Genomic DNA, 17,983 nt, shown 5'->3' on the forward strand with positions numbered 1-17,983 from the left:
AGTACACACATAAGGCTGACATCGCCAGCATGCTAGCGGTGTGCAGTACTTGGTGCCAGGCGAGAGCTAGCCTTGACATGCATCCCTCTGCCTGAGATTCTTCCAGGATGATGACACAGTGTCCACTCCCCCACCACCAAATATTAACTGTGAAATGTGCAGAGGCAGGGACAAGCTGCTCGTTGGCAACAACTGCTAGGAAAGTATTAGTATTCCTACAAAACTCCAATAGTCTGCAAAGTACAATAAAGAAAGCAGTGTCCAATAAGATGAAGGCCTTGTTACATAGGGTCGATGTCTGCATGCAAGATTTGCATAGCTTCCATATGGCGGTCATCTGGAGTGCAGCAGGAGCAAGACTACAGATGAGTGATCTATTCTAAAATTTGGAAATTTGACACAAATTCTTCAAAAAGTTTTTTTTTCCCCAATCAGGGCACTTTTAATTCAGATCAAATTTATTCAGACCCGAATGGAATCGGAAAGCCAATTCGCATCGTGAAGCATCTTGTCACTATCAAGCAGTTTAATATGTTGATAAAACACAAAATCAGTCACTTTCTAATAAAAATGCATTTAAAATTTGAGTCACATCCCATTCTTCATCTATGGGCTGACTGCAATGGACTAAAAATGCCGTCAGTCACCTAGTTACCATCAATGCTGAATTTGCAGGGACTGTCCCTAATTTTCAGACACAGCTTCAGTAAATTTAGGCTATTCCAACCTGAACGTGGATGGGGTTTATGGAAGCTGCACCCACAAATGGCCATTCCTGGGACAGAAATTGGGCATTACTGGGGCAGGGCTTACATACCTCGAATTGGCCAACTACATAGACAATATTATTCATGATGATAATTGTCAGATCACCGGTGGGTCAAATTACTAGGGTCCTTAACATTCCTCAGAACAGAGGCTCCCCAGCCCCTCTTTAAATGGAGCAGTGGTGCCCATGTCAGTTCCACTGCTCCACTGACTTCTACCGGACTGACGGAGCACTGTGTATGTCAGTCTCATTGAGGTGAATGAAGCAGTGAAGCAACATGCCACTACTGTTTCATTCAGAGTGGGAACATAGGGACCCTCTGTTCTTGGGATCTCTAGGGGTCCTGTGGATAGGTGATAAAAACAGTTCCTGGGATAAAGCCTTTAAGAAATGAATTGATTTGGGTTGTTTTTTTTTGTTTTTTGCCGATTTAGATTTTTAAAGGAATTTTCTATTACTGTTCATAAATAATGGGTATACCTTTTAAAGGGTTTGTCCGACCTTGAGTCCGATAAAACCCTTTGGTCCAGACTAATAAAAAAGGAAGACTCACTTGTCCGTGGTCCGACCACTGCTTGTTCTGGTCCACACAGGATTTTCATGGTCTCATGATCCCTGCAGCCAATCACACGGCTTCGACGCTATGTCACATCAGTTATGTACCGTTAAAGCTTCTGTGACCGCTGAGGCCTGTGATTGGCCACAGCAGTCATGGGACTGGAAGCGGCTGTGAACAGAGCAGTGGCGGGACCATGACAGGTGAGTCTTCCTTTTTTTTCTTCAGGTAGGTTAAAAAGAAGATGCTGGAACCTTTTATCCTTATGGCGCTGCTGGGCTGGATCTATCAGGCGAGGTGTGCAGTAAAAATCCTTTTTATTTTTATTTGTATATTATATTTTTTCTTCAGGGGCACAGTGTTCGGACCAAAGGGGTTGTTGGCTCCAAGGCAGGACAACCCCTTTAAGTCTCCTACAGTGTGATAGCACCGTATCTTAAAAGGGTTCACCGCTTGGAAGAATCCCTACTTGTTTGAGGGGTTCCTTGACAATAAGATAATCACAAAGTGTCCCTCTGTGGAGGCCTTCCACAATCAGCTCTAATCTAGGAGAGAACCTGGAAGTAAGTATTCAATTTCCCTACAGCGTCAACACAGGGGAAATTAAACACTACATAATACTCATTCAAATCAATAGACTAAGGGCTCATTCAGACGACCGTATGCTGTCCGCAAAAATGCGGATCAGTTTTTTTGCGGATTAGATGCTGTCCCATTCGCTTCTAGGGGGGGGGGCCTTTTCTTCCATTGCACAGCTCAGCAAAAAAATTAAACATGTCCTATACTTGTCAGTGAAAATCAAGACATGGCTCTATTGAAGTCTATGAATCAGCAAAAAAACGGAATGCGGTCCGTTTTTTTGCGGACATACTGAACTGTTCGCAAAAAAACTGATCCGCATTTTTGCGGACATTATACGGCCGTCTGAATGAGCCCTTAGTGTGATGCCGGACTAGACAAGTCCTCCAGATCACAAGATGGTCTCTGTAAGAGCTTTTCACTCTGGACAAGAGATGAAAATCCTAGACATCGGACCCACTGTGCTGACATAATAGGGCACGTAAAAATGAGTTTTCTAAGCAAGACAATGCCTTTATTAATTTATTAATTAAAGGGATATTCCCATCGCAATTGTTTATGGCACATAGATGCAGGTTCCACATGTGTAACAGCATAGCCCAGCTCGCTCGCTGGTTCCTTAGTGTGGACCTTCCCAAATGGGAAGCAGTCAGGAGTCAGGCCATTCTAAGCTGGCAATACATTAATCTTATGTCATTATGAGTTAAGGTTCAGTTGTGGACTATTCTTTGTGCTTTTAGCCTTTCACTGGATGGACGATTCTTTTATTGTCAAGGTTCGTTGTTCCCGTCATGTGGTATTAGATTTACCAAGATACTGGAAACTGAAGGCATTACAGTAAGATGATATCCGGTGTCACAGAGCTTCAATTGTTACATCATCTAGTAGATCTTGCATATTTACAATAGTATTATCAGATTCCAGATTTATTACAGTCGCATACCAGTTTACAGGTGTCAACTACTCGAGCTGTTTGGGGCTAATCTGTCATGGAGTCGGATCTATTAACAGTAGGGCGTCTAGCAGATATACAGTAGTTTCGGAAGGAAGATTTGGAGCTGCATGCTATTTAGGCCCCTCTTAAGTGGTTTAGGAGTCAGTTCATGGGAATGCCTAGAGTATATGGGCTTCTGAGAGGTTTCTGTCACATGACTCTAAGATAGCATTTAGGAAAGTGTTGTGTTTTGGGGAGCTGTGGAAGGTTTTCTAGGTATTCTGTGTGGTCTCTTTAGTATGATAGGGTTAGGTTTAGGGTAAGGGTAGTTTTGGTGGTGGAGATGAGCTCTGTGGACCACTTAGGGGCTAAGCTGGATTCTCTTAGATGCCCAATCAGTCTAGGCGCAATGGTCAGTCCTCTATTGGACCGCTATTGGACCCACTTAAATATTCTTTTCCACATGTGTACAGTGTCAGATTGGAATTCCTTGCACCCACTTGAGGAAACTATTCTTCTGGCTTAGAGCTTCTTTATGGCTCGTCCCATATAAACTAGACGCTAGTGGCAAGTGCTTGGCTTCAAAGTCAGCTCAAAACAGGATTGTCCTCTGCTGGACCTTTGAGGCCCAAAACCTTGACTACCGAAGGGTCCTTTGGTACTTTGATGGATCAGCTCAGTCCTGCTTGATTACACCCAAATAAGTTACTTTTTTTATGTTACATAACATGATTAGAATATTTCTAAGACTATGTGAAGCCCCTAAGGGTAGGTATTCACAAGGGAATATTCCACGTTTTAGACGTTTTGTCCTCAGAATTCCTTTCGCCTTCATTAGTAAGTGCTGGAGCACAGGGAAGGTTCTTTGTGAAGTGTAAGGCGCTTTTCCAGCTCCTTGACAATTCCATTCCTCCTGAGACACAATATCAGCTAGACCTTTCATAACAATAAAAAAGACAGTTTACTGGAAAATGATGCCGAGGAGCAAACTCTGCTGGGAAATAACAAGTGCCAGGCTGGTGGGCAGAAGAGGACGCAAATGGAACATTGCTGGGGCATGAGATCACACTGACGACAGAAGGTCTCTAGCATTACAAGTGCAAAACCTGATTCTGTCTTGGTGTACCTGCCAAGGAACAGGAGGAGGGGCAGGACCTGAGGGGGTGATTTGGGGAAGGTAAATATGGTGATACGTTGAAAAGACATTTGGCACGTAATCATATTTTTCATTTTTTCAGACCTTCCTGTAAATTCACTTTGCTACAATTATTCTGAGCTTTTATTATAAGCTACAGTTATATGAATTAGAAGGGAAAACCTTTTCTTGCTCTAATGTGTTTTAACACTTTCTACTCTAATGGGAGAGGCAGAAGCCTTCAGCAGATGTCAGAACCGATCTAGAATAAGATGCTTGCTTTAATTGAGTGCATTCTCATAAAAATGTCTGAAAGAATGCCAAAATTTCTGTAAAAACACTTCAACAAAAAGCAATGAATGTGATGTTCCAACGTCGTAGAAACTTCTAAGATTTCCAAATCACACTCCTTGGATCATCATAGGATGACATTTCTTGCATACAATAGACTGACCAGCACTTTATAAATAATTAGCAAGTAAATCAAGAATTTCTTTCTGCATTCTCTACAGAAAATTATATAACCGCGCTAGGTGAATTCCATATGTACAAATTTAGTTTACTAATCATTAAGTAACTCTGCAAAGGTGTGACATTTTACTTATCTTGCACTGATTCTAAATGATAGTCTTCACTATAGCTCAGAGCTCTATTAACTATTGTCTCTGTCATTGGAAACAGTCAACATGCGTGTAGTCAGACTCGATCTAACGGCTTAGCTGAGCTCATATGATGCATTGGGTTCATTACTTTTTCCTACATTAAATTACTGTCCAGTGGCTGGTGTAAAAACCTCAATTCTCAGAGCTGTTACAATCTCCAAAACAGCTGTGTGCTGACAATGAACACGCCGGGAGATTTCAGATCTGAAGCCTCAAGAATTGTGAACGCAGCTCAAAACTAAATATAATTCAGGATACAGTGGTGCTTGAAAGTTTGTGAACCCTTCAGAGTTTCTGTATCTCTGCATAAATTTGACCTAAAACTACAAAAAAAAGTATGTGAACCTTTGCTTTTAGTATCTGGTGTGACCTCCTTCTGCAGCGATAAGGGCTCATGCACACAAACGTTTTTTTAATTTTTTTCCGTGTCCGTTTTTGTTTTTTTGCGGACCGTATGCAGAAGCATTCACTTCAATGCGTCCGTGAAAAAAACGGAAGTTAATCCACGTGCATTCCGTTTCCGTATGTCCGTATTTCCGTTCCGCCAAAAAATAGAACATGTCCTATTATTGTCCGCATTACGGACAAGGATAGTGCAGTTCTAAGAAAGGCCAGCTGTTCCATTCCACAAAATACGGAATGCACACGGATGTCATCCATATTTTTTGAGGATCAGTTTTTTGCGGACCGTAAAATACATACGGTCGTGTGCATGAGCCCTAACTGCAACCAAACTTTTCTGGTAAATATTGATTAGTGAGAATATAAAGAAAACGGTGGCTCACCCTCTTCCTATATGGATAAGGTGCACACCCCCTAGTCCCACCCTTAGGACCAAATGTAAAGATTTGTCTAGAAAAAACAGGTGTGGGGGGGCACACTTCAAAGGACAACACTCAATGGGATAGTGGTAATAACCACGTGGGACGCTGCGGGTGTGCGGCCTCCTGGAACAACGCTACAACAGCGGTGAAGGGTAAGACCGGGCTCGTTTTGGAGCACAAACTTTGTTGTACTAAAGCATTTTTCAAGTTCTTGACTGCGAGCTCCTGACTGCGGGCATTATATTGGAAGTGCACTGGAGTGAATAGGCCGATTAATAGTTCGGCTGTCAGTGGATGCAAACACATACATCTGCTCTACCTACTTGCGGGACATTATTATCACAAGCTTGTAGTTGCTGGACTTTTGCTGGAATCCATTGGGACAGCATTGCTGATTGTGGACAATAGTTTACATTGCTATATATAGCCATTCGGCGGATAGAGTATATAACATCCTGAAACTGAGTGTGCATTGCAATTGATTGGGACATACTTATTGATGTACCATATTTTATGTATGTTTTAGGGGCATGTTCTTAATTGAAATTAAATATTGATTAGTCCTGCACATCACCCATTCCTCCACACAAAACAGCTTCACCTGTCTTGTGTTAGTGGGTTTCCTCCCATGAACGGCTGGCTTCAGGTCCTTCCACAACATTTCTATAGGGTTAAGGATTTTAACTTTATTCTTCTTTACCTTTTTTGGTAGAAGGACTTGTGAGCTTAGGTTTGATTTTCTTGCTGCATGACCCAAATTCTCTTGAGATTCAGCTCATGAACAGATGTCCTGACATTTTCCTTTAGAATTTGCTGGTATAATTCAAACTTTATTATTGCATCAATGATGGCAACCTGTCCTGAAAAAGTGGCCCAAACCATGATACTACCACCACCATGTTTCATAGATGGGAGGAAGTTTTAATTTCTCCAAACATAACGCTTCTCGTTAAAAACCAAAAGTTGTATTTTGGTCTCAACCATCCATAATACATTGTTCCAGTAGTCTTCTGGCTTGGTCAGGTGATTTTTTAGGAAACTGCACAGGTTAGAGGTTACCTTGGGTTCCTTTGTGACCTTGATCTTGGTGTAAATTTTGTCTTGAATTTCCTCCATTTGTACATAGTTTGTGCATTGGTGGAGTCCAAATTCTTTAGAGATGGTTTTGCAACCCTTTTTCAGCCTGATGAGCATCAACAACTCTTCTTCTGAGGTCCTCAGAAATCTCCTTTGTTTGTGCCATGATACAAAACCTTTGACTATAATAGATCCCTGTTCTTTAAATTAAATGTGTTACCAAAACTTTTTATACCAGTTAAAACCAGATGGTGACAAATATCCTTTTTGTCTAATCTGTTTTTGTTTTCTGATTGCAGATTTTTTCATTCTAATTCCTGAACACTATTATGGGGGCTGTCATCTTGCCTGAGCTGTTTTTAATATGGGCCATAGACACAATGGACAGAAGGAGACCTCATTGGCTTCTAAGTGATTATTTTTGCTTTTAAATATCAGGTATGCTTGTTTGCAGTTACAGAAGGTCATGATTAAGATAGAACTAACCGTTCGAAACGCATAGACCTTTCCTGTAGTCTTTTGCTTATGGTATACTGTTTTTAATTTGGACTTAGTTAAACACTGGATATTGAATGGAGACACCATGTGCTGGATTTTCTTTTCATACTTACTAATCCGTGCTCCAGTTAATCCATGCTCTGTCTTTATACATAGGCCTGAGCGGAGGTGTGTATTTTTGTGTATTATATATTAACATGCTGTAGATTTAAAGGGAATCTGTCACTGCAACCTTCCTATCAAACCACAAACAGTTGTAGTTCACCTGATTAAAACACAGTTTTTCTTTTGTTGATCCAAGGCTTCATTCCTGAGTTATCATACCTTTTCTTAATATGCAAATTAGGCCTTTGGTGAAATGAGGCCATCACTGTTGTACTCCTTTCTGTGGCCATCCTCTCCCTCGCTGCTTTGCCACTATCTCACCCTGTCAATCAAAGCAGTGAGGAAGGGGCTAGCCACAGAAAGGAGCAGAGTTTGGGTGCAAAGAGTAATGTTGACACCCTCGTTGCACCAAAGGCCTCATTTGCATATTAAGAAAAAGTATCATAACGCGGGAAGGGAGCCTCGGATCAAGAAAAACAGTGTTTTAATCAGGTGAACCACAGCTATGTGTCTATGCAAAGAGTTTGGTAGGGAGGTCACTGGGGACAGATTCCCTTTGCAATGTGCAACGCAGGTCAATTTATGCGTTAAATTTCTTATCTGTCAGCAGATTTGTCCCTATGACACTGTCTGACCTGTTACATGTGCGCTTGGCAGCAGAAGACATCTGTGTTGGTCCCATGTTCATATGTGTCTGCATTGATTTTAATATATGCAAATTAGCCTCTAGGAGCAACAGGGGCGTTGTTGTTACACCTAGAGGATCTGCTCCTTCTGCAGCTGCTGCTCCCTCTCTTTCCAGACACAGGGACAATATGGTGCTATTTCCCCCCCCAAAAAACAGACCCCTTTTACTATCTCAATGTATTTAACCCAAATACCTAAAATGCTTTGACAATAGTTACACTATACTCACGTATATCCGTGACAGAGGGACTCAATACATATCAGGACGCGGATACTGTCCCGTGGACGTAACTGTCCTTTGTTCTTCATCTCACTGTGATCTACAATCAACATTGAAGGACACAGCTTAGTAAAAGCAGTACTTCTGCATGTAATACAGTAGAACCAAAGTATTATTCTGAGAATATGCAATCAGATGACTGTTTTTAGGATAAAAAATAATCCTGAGTAATCATCTCCAACTGCTACTCAGATGACACTTGATAGATCTGGCAAAAAAAGTTCTCTAAATTTATACATCCAAAGCACAATATTAAAGGTTTTGTCTGGTATAAAAAAAACACATTTTAGATACTTTGTAAACGGGGTTGTCTCATCTTAGAACTTGATGGCATATTGCTAGGATATGCCACCAATGTCAGATGCAAATTCCAGAGGTGGCGCTCGCACCTATCTTCAGAATGGGACCCCCAAAGTGAGTGGAGAGCAACTGCGCATGGACGGCCGCCCTCCATTCATTTCTATAGGACTGCCTAAAATAGCCGAGGACTAGCTCAGCTATGTCCGACAGTCCTACAGAAGTGAACGGAGTGGTGGCCACGCTGGCGTGGTGCGCTCTCCATTAGTGGGACTTCTGAAAATAGCAGAGTGCTGCAGATCACCTGAGAAACTAGGAAAACACTCATTTGTGGGGTGTTCGCATCTTTGATGTGGCCTCAACCAGTGTCAGACTGGGGTTCCTTGGGGCCCACCAGAGAAAATTATTGTCGAGGCCCAACTCCTAAATCATCAATAAACTCTAATAGGATTTGAATCAAATAACTAGACCCTAGTGGAGAGTGACTGGTTCCAAAGGCAGCTCTAAATGGGATCTTTAGTATAGAAGCCTGGGCTCACTGGATGATCCTCTGGTACTCTGGTGGGCCAATCCGACACTGGCCCCAAAGATGTCAATCACTGGCAGTACAGGGGATGTGCTGCTGGCAATAAGCAAAGTATACGGAGTAGTGATGAGCGAGAGGTGCCATATTCGATTTCGCGATATATCGCGAATATTCGAGTGAATATTCGTGTTATATTCGTCGAAATCGAATATTCGTAATTATTTAATTTTTCCGCGAATAATATGCAATTATTTTAATCGCGTGTTGCGATTTTTCTAGTATAATAATATAAGGCAATGGTATTTTATGAAATTTCGTACTATTGCTCTAACTTCGTCTTTTAGAATATTACGAATATTCTAAAAGACGAAGTTAGAGCAATATTACGAAATTTCGTAAAATACACATATATATTGTAATTTAGCTAATATAGTGCTATAATCATTTTTTTTCTTTCATTTTTTTTCCCTCTTCTGAACTTAAGCTTTGTAAAATATGTACACTGTAAAAAAAGTTAATATAGCAGTATATTAGCTAAATTACAATATATATGTGTATTTTACGAAATTTCGTAATATTGCTCTAACTTCGTCTTTTAGAATATTCGTAATATTCTAAAAGACGAAGTTAGAGCAATAGTAGGAAATTTCGTAAAATACACATATATGGAATATAGCAGTGTGAAGCTGAAATTGCGATGCGATGAATATAACTCGAAATAAATCGCATGGTGATTTCTACTTAGTACTGCTATAGTCCATATTCGGCGAATATGGAATATAGCAGTACTATACTTCGAGTTATATGCATGGCGATTTCAACTGATGGACTATAGCAGTACTAACAAGACAGAAAATGAAAAACAAAAAAATAAAATAAAAAATTGTGGCAATTCTGGAGGAGCTGCTCAGCCCATGACACTGTAGCGTGTCTTTTGTTAGGGGAGCAGCCCGACCGCATGTGGACCGCAGTAATCGACTAACCCCAGCAAAATATGCATACAATGGAGGATATCGACGCGGTCCACATGCACCACAAGAGCAAACTACACAGAATGTAGCAATCATATAGAACACACAGAGAGAATGCACCAAACAGATATAACACTGACTATGCTGGCAAGACATAAGTAAAGGTATTAAAAGCTGAGACTTTTGCCAATATGTTCCAGTCATGGAGATATCGGAGCCCACATGCACCACGTCACGGTTCTCAGCATGGCAAGGGGTCCTAACCACTATTCTGACTATGGTGTGAACACGGTCTGGGGATGATATAATTCAGCTCACAGCCAAGCTCCCCACAATTGCCCAGCATGAATACTGCGGTTGTACAATGTGGATGAAGCCAGGCCGCGAGCCACACCCACACCAGACCATGTGATGGAGGTTACCAGGTGCAAAAAAGTGTTAGAGTGCCAAGTAAAGGCAAACACACTCAAATCTAGCAAGACAGAAAATGAAAAACAAAAAAATTCAGCTGTGAGCTGAATTATATCATCCCCAGACCGTGTTCACACCATAGTCAGAGTAGTGGTTAGGACCCCTTGCCATGCTGAGAACCGTGACGTGGTGCATGTGGGCTCCGATATCTCCATGACTGGAACATATTGGCAAAAGTCTCAGCTTTTAATACCTTTACTTATGTCTTGCCAGCATAGTCAGTGTTATATCTGTTTGGTGCATTCTCTCTGTGTGTTCTATATGATTGCTACATTCTGTGTAGTTTGCTCTTGTGGTGCATGTGGACCGCGTCGATATCCTCCATTGTATGCATATTTTGCTGGGGTTAGTCGATTACTGCGGTCCACATGCGGTCGGGCTGCTCCCCTAACAAAAGACACGCTACAGTGTCATGGGCTGAGCAGCTCCTCCAGAATTGCCACATTTTTTTTTTTGTTTTTCATTTTCTGCCTTGCTAGATTTGAGTGCGTTTGCCTTTACTTGGCACTCTAACACTTTTTTGCACCTGGTAGCCTCCATCACATGGTCTGGTGTGGGTGTGGCTCGCGGCCTGGCTTCATTCACATTGTACTACCGCAGTATTCATGCTGGGCAATTGTGGGGAGCTTGGCTGTGAGCTGAATTATATCATCCCCAGACCGTGTTCACACCATAGTCAGAGTAGGGGTTAGGACCCCTTGCCATGCTGAGAACCGTGACGTGGTGCATGATGGGCTCCGATATCTCCATGACTGGAACATATTGGCAAAAGTCTCAGCTTTTAATACCTTTACTTATGTCTTGCCAGCATAGTCAGTGTTATATCTGTTTGGTGCATTCTCTCTGTGTGTTCTATATAGCAGTACTAAGTAGAAATCACCATGCGATTATTTCGTGTTATATTAATCGCATCGCAATTTCAGCTTCGCACTGCTATATTCCATATATGTGTATTTTACGAAATTTCGTACTATTGCTCTAACTTCGTCTTTTAGAATATTACGAATATTCTAAAAGACGAAGTTAGAGCAATATTACGAAATTTCGTAAAATACACATATATATTGTAATTTAGCTAATATACTGCTATATAATTTTTTTTTAACAGTGTACATATTTTACAAAACTTAAGTTCAGAAGAGGGAAAAAAAATTAGAGAAAAAAAAATGATTATAGCACTATATTAGCTAAATTACAATATATATGTGTATTTTACGAAATTTTGTAATATTGCTCTAACTTCGTCTTTTAGAATATTCGTAATATTCTAAAAGACGAAGTTAGAGCAATAGTATGAAATTTCGTAAAATACACATATATGGAATATAGCAGTGCGAAGCTGAAATTGCGATGCGATTAATATAACACGAAATAATCGCATGGTGATTTCAACGTAATTCTCTAATCCGACAGTACATTCTAGTATATGGAGCGTCCCCATGGTGATGGGGACGCTCCATGAGCACGGCAACGGGCACTGAATGGAGCATAAAAAAAAACAAAAAAAAAACGAATATTCTATTTCGCGAATATATAGCACTATATTCTAAATATTCTCGAAATCTCAAAATCGCGATATTCGAGAAAAATATTCGCAATTCGAATATTCACGCTCAACACTAATACGGAGTACAAATGAGCGCCATTACAATTGTCTGTCCTGCTTTAACCTTGCATCTGCTCATGCAGTTTAAACGAGAGCTAATTAACTTGTATATCATCAGTTGGCACTCATTTACTGCCTGGCATCAGTCGTGTAAGACTCTAAGGCCTCTTGCATACAAACGTGTTATTTTTTTCGTTTACGTTCCGTTTTTTGCGTTCCGTATACTAAACCATTAATTTCAATGGGTCCGCAAAAAAAGCGGAATGTACTCCGTATGCATTCCGTATTTCCGTTTTTCCGTTCCGATTAAAGATAGACTCTGTCCTATTATTGCCCGCAAATCACGTTTCGTGGCTCCATTTAAGTGAATGGGGCTGTAGAAAAAAATAAACGGAACGGATACGGAATGCATCCGTATGTCTTCCTTATCCGTTCTGTTTTTTCTGAACCATCTATTGAAAATTTTATTCCCAGCCCAATTTTTCTATGTAATTACTGTATACTGTATACGCCATGCTTCCATTTCTGTTTGCGATCCGCAAAAAACGGAAACTAATTCGGAACGGAACAGAAGAGGAATGGTGACGGAAAAACTTCTGAAACAAAAGTCGGATCTGTTTAAAACGGAGTGCAAAACACAGAAAAAGCCATACGGTCGTGAGCAAAAGGCCTTACTGATTTTGATGACCTCTGGATAGGTAATCAGTATCTGGTCATGGGGGTCCAACATCCAGGACCCCCGCCGATCAGCTGTTTGAGAAGGCAGCAGTGCTCCTGTGAGTGCCGTGGCCTTCATTCTGCTTTACCTAGGCTATGTGACGTCATGTTCATCGGTCACGTGGCCTAGGAGCAGCTCAACCTCACTCTAGTGAATGGGGCTGAGTAGGATACCAAGCACTGCCGCTATACAATGTACGGCAATGTGCTTGGTAAGCTGCAAGAAGGCAACTGCGCTCGCAGGAGGGACGCTGCCTTCTCAAAATACTGTAGCTAATCAACGGGGTCCCAGGTGTCGGACCCCTGCCGATCTGACATTGATGACCTATCCTGAGGATAGTTATCAATATTCAAAGTCTGGAAAATCCCTTTAAGCATTTAAGGAATTATTAGAGATTACTTTACATCATTTTTATGTTCTAAGGCTACTTTCACACTAGCGTTAATACTTTCCGGTATTGAGATCCGACATAGGGTCTTAATACCGGAAGAAAAAAATGCTTCAGTTTTTTCCCCATTCATTGTCAATGGGGACAAAATATAACTGAACAGAATGGAGTGCTCCAAAATGACTTCCGTTCCGTTCTCATACACCTGTGATGTGGAGCAAGACGGATCCGGCATATACCTAATGCAAGTCAATCTGGACGGATCCGTTTTCTCTGACACAATCTGACACAATAGAAAACAGATCCGTCCCCCATTGACTTTCAGTAGAGTTCATGACGGATCCGTCTTGGGTATGTTAAAGATAATACAACCGGATCCGTTCATAACGGATGCAGAGGGTTGTATTATCAGTAACGGAAGCGTTTTTGCTAAACCCTGCCAGATCCAACAAAAACGCTAGTGTGAAAGTAGCCTGGGTCCACGCTTTCTGAATGCAGACGCCATACACAATACTGTTTTAGCAAGGTGTGGCAGCACGGTGGCTCAGTGGTTAGCGCTGGGGTCCTAGGTTCGAATCCGACCAAGGACATCTGCATGGAGTTTGTATGTTCTCCCCGTGTTTGCGCAGGTTTCCTCCCACACTCCAAAGACATACTGATAGGGATGTATAACAAAGGAATCCAGCTCACCTGTAGTTGTTATCCTAATGTTTACCCCTTGGTGCACAGAAATTGTTAGTCAGACATCAAAGCTTGTAATAGAAAAAGTGGATCCAGCACCATAGATACTTGAGTGAAGGTTTCTGTATTTCCAGCAGTGAGTATTACAGTATTAATAAAGCACGTCCTCGTCACATCCCGCTTTAGTCTGCGCATTTGGAACAAACAATGTTCTTACTTATGACATTAGTCATGAGTAAGAACATTGTTTGTTCAAAACGCGTAGACTAAAGCGGGATGTGACGAGGACTTGTTTTATTAATACTGTAATACTCACTGCTGGAAATACAGAAACCTTCACTCAAGTATCTAGGGTGCTGGATACACTTTTTCTATTCCATACTGATAGGGACCTTAGCTTGTGAGCCCCATTGGGGACAGTTGGATGCTAATGTCTGTAAAGCGCTGCGGAATATAGTAGCGCTATATAAGTGCATAAAATAAGTAAATAAAATGAATTAGTTTATTAAGATCCAAATATTAGGATATTATGTGTGAGGACTTCATAGTACTGCAGGAGATACGGCTGCAGCGTTTTTTTTTTATCTTTACATTTCAATAGCCATAACGTTTTTATTTTTCTGTTGATCTAACTATAGGAGAGTGAGTTGTATTGTTCATGGCACCATTTTGGGATACATGTAAATGTATCCTATACCTTTTCTATTGTTTTGGGGGCTGTAGAAAGAAAAAAATATATATATGTTGCCATTATTTTTGAGTTTTGTTTTTAAGGCTTTCATTTTGTGGTAAAGATATGGTAACTGTATTTTGTGTTTCATTACATTTACAGTGACACTAAACGTATTTCATTTTTTCATGTTTTTTGTTTTGCACAATTGCTAAGAAATTTGTAACTATCATATCGTGCAGGATGTTTTGTATATTTTTCTTGCATTTTTAATGAATTTATGTGCTTGAAAGAGTGGCACCTTCAAGTGTACATGTGTTTCTATCTTGGGAGTAGCATTCCTGTGGATTTTGCCCCTCCTATCTAACAGACGACTTTGATTAGGTGATACATATACAGTAGCTGTGCGCGCTCTTCCTCTCATTGGTTGCTTGGTGCACATAGAGTTAACAAGGAGCGCACACTATATGTGCAGGATCTGCTCTCCTGAACAAAGATTCCCAACGGCATAAGTAGGTTTAGAGTAGGACCTGCCTGACTGAGACCACCTTGGAGCTGGTAGGTGGGCACAGATGTGTTTGGATCAAAATATATTGGCAGAGATTCTCAGATTTTTTCATATCAGAATAAGCGCTTAGTCCATATATAATATATGCATCTATTGTGTTAGTGCATTATTTTCCGTCATTTTAATACATCTTATTTGCAATGTACAGTAATATACCTATCAGTGTTACACTAATGGGCAGCCTGTTAAGCCCTACCTCTGGCTTATGAACAGTACAATGCAGACATTGTTAGGCCCTCACCTGCCATAGCACCACTTTGCACCCCTGCAGGAGGGAGCCCCCACCTCTGTCTAACAAATTAGATGCCACAGTCCGTTCCCGACCATTATAGCAGGTTGTCCAGGGTGTCATCTGTATATACAGTCAGTAGCCACCGCTAAGGCATGGGAAGAATTCACTGCGATAAGTCGGTCTGCAGAACCTGCACTGATCCCATGATGTAACGGGGTGGAAAGGGGATCTCCTCATGGTGGGGCTATGTGCAGGTTACAGCAGACAAAAGAAATGCCTGACACCGGAATTCGCCTTATACGATATCTTACATCCTGTGACTAAAGCGGACGCCATCGAGCTCACTCACCTATATGAACATGAGCAGAAAACTGGTAAATTCCAGGAATAGTAGCTGTAAACCGACCCGTCGGCAGGTTCATTCCAGAACCACGCAGGAAGGCGCCTTTAGCCGCTGGCTGCATTTGAAACAAAACAGCATATACTTATAGTTACTAAAAGTCCAACTCCGGTAATATCAAATTCAAGAGTTGTGTACTAATGTGAGACAGAAAGTGTGAGCAAAAGCCGAGATGCGGGACTGGCAGTAAGAGATGTAAAGAAAAGACCAAGAAACCTCAATTCTGGAGCATCTTTACTTAGAACTGTGCATTGTGCGGTTCCTCTATTATTACTCCTGGGAATGTATGACATATATTGACATCATTCCCCTTGTTGTATGGGGTGTCCCCAAAAACTCTGACAGTGTCCAATCAATGCTGACAGCGTCAGACTGAGTAGAGACACACCCTATTGACACCCTACATTTTCAGAAGAATTAAAGGGACTGTGTCACCTGCAGATCTGGCACAATGTCTCGTAGATCTAGCTCAGCTGAATGTAATGATACCTTTCACTTTCACTGACCTGTTGCTTCATTCTGGAAATCCACATAGAAACAGTAAAGTGCACCGAGGGCTGGTCCAAGGCACTGTGTGCACCCTTCTCCTCCTGCTTCCTCTGCCAGCTCCTCCCTCTCTTTCTTTCAGAAGAAGTAGGAGGGACAAAGGTGCACAGCATGGCTTGGCCCCGCCCTCAGTGCACCTAAGAGCTCGTTTACAAATGGATTATAAGGACTTTTTCTCCAGAATGAAGCAATGGATCATTACATTTAGCTGAGCTAGACCTACAAGGCATTGTGGCGGGAATCTCCTGGTGACACCAAGCAGACTTGTAGGAGAAGGTGCTCCAGAACTGGCATTTTTATAAGAAATACAAGGATTTCCTAAAAGAAATATGTCAAGAGAGATGACAAATGAAAAGGAATAGCAAGGTGCAGAAGTCTAGTTAGGGTAGAAATTGTCACATCATCGGGTAACTGAGTTTTGGTAACTAAGACATCTGTTGCATGACCAATGATTGATGTGTAGCACTGCAACTATTGAATGGGATCGCAACGTGACTCCCAAGGTACCGCGCCCCCAGAAACATAAAATAACCCCAGCACTTCTAGAATTTTTGCAATTCTGGGGTTGCAGCATCTTGTGAGTTGTAACCCATTTGGCTCAACAGATGTGTTGCTACATAGTAATCATTGGTTGTGAGATGGGTGTAACAGCCAAGATTGCTGTGCCTCCCCAGCCTAACGAAAGAGGCATAATGGGGACAACTAGGCACAATGATAACAAGCAAGACGTGACAAGCTGATTCAGGAGTGCATATACTAGCCTCAATAGTACATTGAGTGTCCTTAAAGGGGACCCGTCACCTCTCCTTACATGTCTGTTTTAGTAATTGTTTGCATTCCCCATGTAATAATAGCTCTTGTTTCTATGTTGTACCATTCCTTTATTAAAACTTCTACAAGTTATGAATGAATTGCCTGCAGTTTGCAGCGAAGTTCAAGATGAGTGTTACCAGTTTGGACTGACACTGGCAGCACTGACTGGATAATGTCAGAATGTGCAGGGACACCCCCCCCACACATACCAACTGGTAACACCCAGCTGGACCTTTGCTGCAAACTGCTGGCAATTCATTCATAACTTCTAGAAGTTCTAATAAAGGAATGATACAACATGGAAACATAGGAATAGATGTTGCAGAATTGATATTACATGCAAGAAGTTGCTAAAGACATTTCAGAAGAGGTGACGGGTCCTCTTTAAAATAAATCGGAAATCCAGAGAGTTACCTTCTGATGCCTCAAAATGAACTAGAAATATCAAATTCTTTTTACTTTGGGAAGTGCTTTCACTTGTACTCACTGTCGCCCCCTGATGGGCAATGCAATATTTTATCCCGCTAATGGCAGAAGGTGGGTGCAGCTCTGAGCATGATTCTGACCCCATGAAATAGTCCTTCCATTCCAAGCCCATTCAACCACTGACAAGGAAAACTATGTAGCGAAGTTATACGTCACACCAGCCCACGACACAACTACTATAAAAAGGCACTCCGTGATAGAGAGTGCGTGCGGGAATATTTTTATGTGTTAGGGGAATTGGTCTTTAGGTTATAGAACAGGGTATAGTGCGGCTCTCCAGCTATTGTAAAATTACAACTCCCATCATGCCCTGCTGTAGGCTGATAGCTGTAGGCAGTCTGGGCATGCTGGGATTTGTAGTTTGGCCATCCCTGTTATAGTACACTCTATTCCCTATAGTTAACCAGATGTGATTGATTCTAATGTACTGATTAGGAGTGAACTTATTATCTGGAAATCACTGTCTGATGGCCCAGTGCCAACAGTGGTTGGTAAAGGGGCCAG

At 41.5% G+C, this 17,983-nt stretch overlaps 1 protein-coding gene across 1 annotated transcript in view; it reads right to left on the bottom strand.

Moving 5' to 3' along the window:
• Positions 1 to 17,983, bottom strand: part of C1QTNF12 (C1q and TNF related 12) — a 75,676-nt gene that overhangs the window by 12,053 nt on the left and 45,640 nt on the right. The window contains exons 5-6 of the mRNA XM_044278268.1: positions 15,584 to 15,692; positions 8,056 to 8,146 (exon numbers count right to left, since the gene is read on the bottom strand). Of these exons, the coding sequence (XP_044134203.1) occupies positions 8,056 to 8,146; positions 15,584 to 15,692 (200 nt within the window). The remainder of the gene's footprint in view (positions 1 to 8,055; positions 8,147 to 15,583; positions 15,693 to 17,983) is intronic.

Source organism: Bufo gargarizans, chromosome 2 (genome assembly GCF_014858855.1).
Source record: "Bufo gargarizans isolate SCDJY-AF-19 chromosome 2, ASM1485885v1, whole genome shotgun sequence".
In the NCBI taxonomy this organism is placed as follows: Eukaryota; Metazoa; Chordata; class Amphibia; order Anura; family Bufonidae; genus Bufo; species Bufo gargarizans.